General features: G+C 38.1%; 1 protein-coding gene across 1 annotated transcript in view; it reads right to left on the reverse strand.

The window, feature by feature from the left end:
* Window positions 1-2,697: 2,697 nt before the first annotated feature.
* The window catches only part of SNAP25 (synaptosome associated protein 25), a 31,443-nt gene continuing 29,710 nt past the window's right edge, over window positions 2,698-4,430 (reverse strand). The window contains exon 7 of the mRNA XM_003788202.3: window positions 2,698-2,766. Within this exon, the coding sequence (XP_003788250.1) occupies window positions 2,698-2,766 (69 nt within the window). The remainder of the gene's footprint in view (window positions 2,767-4,430) is intronic.

Raw genomic sequence — 4,430 nt, forward strand, 5'->3', positions numbered from 1 at the left:
GTTGGTGGTGATGGTGGAGGTGATGATGAGGGGGCTGGTGGTGATGGTGGAGGTGATGATGAGGGGGCTGGTGGTGATGGTAGAGGCCATGATAGTGGTAAAAAGGAGCTAGCAAGAGAATAGAACATATGAGATTGGACAATTATGTTCGTGAACTTATCTTAGAACAAACACTACATACCTCATTGCTGAATATCACTATAGTCACTTTCAAAGTACCTGCCTTGGGATGCTATGCACTGACACCAGCACCTAGTTCACCTTTCAAAGCACTTTGTCTATGATGAGTTCACAAATTTAATTGTACAAAGTCAACTCTGGTAGCTTTCCAGAAAAAGAGTTCCAAAATTTCTTTGAAGGGTAGACTAGATGTTGGCATCAGTGCATAGCTTCCCCAGGGCAGTACTTTTGAAGGCGACAGTTGTAATATTCAGCAATGAGGTATGTAGCACTTTTTCTAGAATGAGTTCATGAACTTAATGTCAGACTTCATATGTCCACACAAAAATTGTATGTGAGTGTTCAGAGAAGCATTATTCATAATAGTCAAAAAGTGGAAACAGTTCAAATATTCATAAACAGATGGACAGATAAAACAAAATATGATATATACATACAATGGATATAATTTGGCCATAAAAGGAAGGAAGATTTATGTTAGAATGGCTATTACTAAAAAAGAAAAATAAAAAAGGAAGTATTAATTAAAAAAAAGAATTATTGATACATACACTACCGTGAACTTTGACAATTTTACGCTAACTGGAAGAAGCCAGTTACAAAAGACCACAGATCATATGACTCCATGTCCATGAAATGTTCAGAGTAGGCAAATCACTAGGACAAGCAGGACACTGGTAAACAGGCTGGAGCTCAGGGCTGGGAGAAGTGAGATGAGGGGGCTGCTAATAGGTATGGAGTTTCTTTTTGGAGTGTTAAGATGTTCTAAATTTAGATTGTACAATTCTTTGAATATACAAAAAAATCCTGTTTGAATCATATATGTATTTAACTGGGTAAATTTCATGGTGAATCAATAAAGCTCATTTAAAAGAATGTGGGGGCAGTGGTGGTGGAGGTAATGGAGGGCTCAAATCTGGTTGGTGGGGATTTGGGGGAGAGGAACAGAAATAGGAACTGACTGACACCAGATGTACCTGAATACAAGTAGGGCCAACTCTGAGGATCACAGATTTTGTTTCCCATGGATTTTTTTCTATGTCTGCTAAAAAACTACATTTTCTCCCATAGCCAATGCTGAATTTATACATGAATATTTCTAACAGAGCATGAAAATCAAGCCAAGTTGTCAGTTGCCATTGGAATTATGTTTAAAAGAAAGATCTCTGGTCTTTCCACACACTGTCCTTGGCACACAGAACTGGCTTCTTAGGAGCCAGGGGACAGAGCGGCCAGGCATCTTGTTCTTGGGTGAGCGCAAAATCAGGCGGGTCCACGAAGAAAGTAAAGCAGATATCTGGGGTCTATAATTTTTAATAATTTTAAACTAGCTACAAAATGTCAATCACTTCACAAACCAACAGAGGAGACAGGAGGAATTTAATAGTACATGCTATAATGATATTATCTCACAGTTTATCTATATTTCATTCATTTATATTATTTTTAAAAGGTTTCTTTATCAGCTACTAAACATCTCAGCAATTTGGTGTGCATAGCTCTAGATTAAGCAACAAAGAATTGTACTCATAACAAACCACACAGGAAATGGTGATTAATAAGTCAGCCTCATAAAATTTACATCTCCACAGTTTCACAGCAGGCTTGCTTTCTCCAAAACATAGCCTCCAAAAGCAGCAAACAAAACCTATATTACATCCATTTGACATAGTTTCAGCTAAACATATATTTTGCTGGAAATGATTGAATGGCGAGTGTGTCAAATCCATCTTTTTTTAAACTTCTTTTTTTAAAAAAAGGATGATTATGGTTTAGAAGTCTATATATGACAGAAAGAAAGTGACACTACTGCGGTTTTGCTGGTATAACTTAATCTTGACAGTGTCTCAATACTGAGCATGCTTTGTTGTTCTGTTGTTGTTGCTGTTGTTGTATATGTGTGTGTTTTCTCATCAGTATGCTACTGTCATGGAAAGTTGTTGTTTAAGTAGGAATCTAAAAAAATCTATTTAGTTCTCATGCATAAATGCATAAATCACATCACTTTAGTGCATTGCCTGTTATGTAATTCCACATTGTCTAATCATGAAATCATAAAGACAGGTAACAGCCATGAGGAACCAAAGACAGCACATTTTGAGAGATTCAGAGCCTGACACTCAAAGAAAGGACTGTGGCAGTAGCTCTGTGGAATGTCACAGTTTTACAAGAACAATACTGTGTATTGAAAGAATCAACAGCACATTGAGCATTCCTAAACTGTCATTCAGCAAATGCCACTGGACAGAGGAAAGGAAAAATGAAACTCAAGACATTTTACGTAGGGAGTTGAAGCCACCAAATGACCACTATATACAACCTTCGGAAAGAAAGAGACCCAGAGAGAACAAAAGACACATCGTATTGTCAGGAAGCCAACAAATGACACAGGACAACATTCACGATGAGGTTGGACTGATGTGTGTATATGTGCAGACCTACTAGGTGATACAATGAGAAAAGCATGAAGGAGCGAGCTTGCCCGACAGCATTCGGAAGAGAACCCAGGGTGTGCCCTTAACCACTTCCCAGCATCTTTGTTGCACGTTGGTTAGCCTCATCAATTCTGGTTTTGTTGGAATCAGCCTAGAAAAGGGGGAAAGAAAACTCAGGTTATCTCTTAAAAATCCATTCATCCTTCTGGATACAGGTCAAACGGTTCCTCTTGGGTGAAAACACTTGAAATGTCCACAGTCAGAATTGATTGCCCTTTCTTTTGCGTCCCCAGAACTATTTGCTATGGCTGTACTTGGACATGACCTTAGAAGTTTGATTTCAGTTTTTAACTGTTTTCCTAACCCATGAGGATCCTTTATTTTCCAACCCTAGAGTGACACTTAGTGACTTCTGTCCTAGGCCTTTACATCTGTTGGACTGAGTTGAATTATCACCACTTAGATAGCTGGTTTTAAATCATGGCTAACTTATTACCAGTGTCACATTGAGCAAATTACTTCTTAAGTCCTCAGCTTTGCTGTCTATAACCTGGGGATAATAAAGAATATTTCCAGTAAGCATGAGCATCTACAGCTGAGCCTTGAACAGTATGAGTTTGAACTGCATGGGTCCACTTATATATGGATATTTTTCAATAAATATATGGGAATTTTTTTGGAGATTTGTGATAATTTGAAAGAACTTGGAGATGAATGAGTAGCCTATAAATATTGAAAAAATTAAGAAAAAGTCATGACTGTACAAAATATATGTAGATACTAGTCTATTCCATCATTTGCTAACATAAAAATATATACAGATCTATTATAAAAGAATATAGTAGATATTATTGTGTAAACCTATAGTACAAAATTTGTCAAAACTTATGCATACACACAGATCGTATATGGCACTATTGTAAGTCAAGAGAAATGCAAACAAATTTAAAGATGCAGATTTAAATCATAACGGAAAAAAATTAACTGTTGACCATACTGTCCTAATGTAATAATTTCATAGCCACCTCCTGTCACTATTATGGTGAACTCAATTGTCAAAAGTCCCTTGTCACTTATCATGCCCCCCCCAGAGGTTTGTCTCGCTAGGTCTTGCTCTGTTCTCCTATATTTTTCATTGTGTTTAGTGCAATACCACAAACCTTGAGTAACACTACAGGGCCCAAGCCAGGTGTCACCTGAGTGGTGCTGGAAGTGCTCCCAAGAAGCAGAGAAATGTCATGACATTGCGAGACAAAGTTGAAATGCTTGACGTGTAAGGTCGACTGAGATCTGCAACTGTGGTTGCCTGCCACTTCAGACAGAGGCTTCGTCTTGTAAACAGATGACATAAGCAGGACTAGAGACTTTGCTCACTTTAGTTTCTTGGTTGATTTCTTTACTGCATGGGTTATATTTTGCTGTATATACAGGATGAAACCCAGGGCTGCTACTGGGATAGACCTTTAAGCCTTAGAAAACTAATAATTCCCATCACCACTGAGAGATGAGTCGGCAAGTACAGATGAAGACAGCATCTGTTGAAGCTGTTGTTCTGTCCTCTCCTGACTGGTAATATTCCCCGTTCTTCTACAGCTTGGGAAGAGGGGAAGTGGGCTGCAGGCAGTGTGGGTAAACCCAACCATTTATCTATCAACCAGTATTACTCAATGGTTACTGACTTTGTACCTAGTATTAATCAATGATTACTGTGCTTGGTGTTTCCAATCTCCACCAAGTTGGGTCATCTTAATTCAGTTTGCATTGTGAATTCTCAAGACATGAGAGTTGTCCATATTCAAATAGAAATTTGCAAAG

The sequence above is a fragment of the Otolemur garnettii genome, unplaced genomic scaffold (assembly GCF_000181295.1).
Source record: "Otolemur garnettii isolate 467f Iridium unplaced genomic scaffold, OtoGar3 scaffold00025, whole genome shotgun sequence".
Taxonomy (NCBI): domain Eukaryota; kingdom Metazoa; phylum Chordata; class Mammalia; order Primates; family Galagidae; genus Otolemur; species Otolemur garnettii.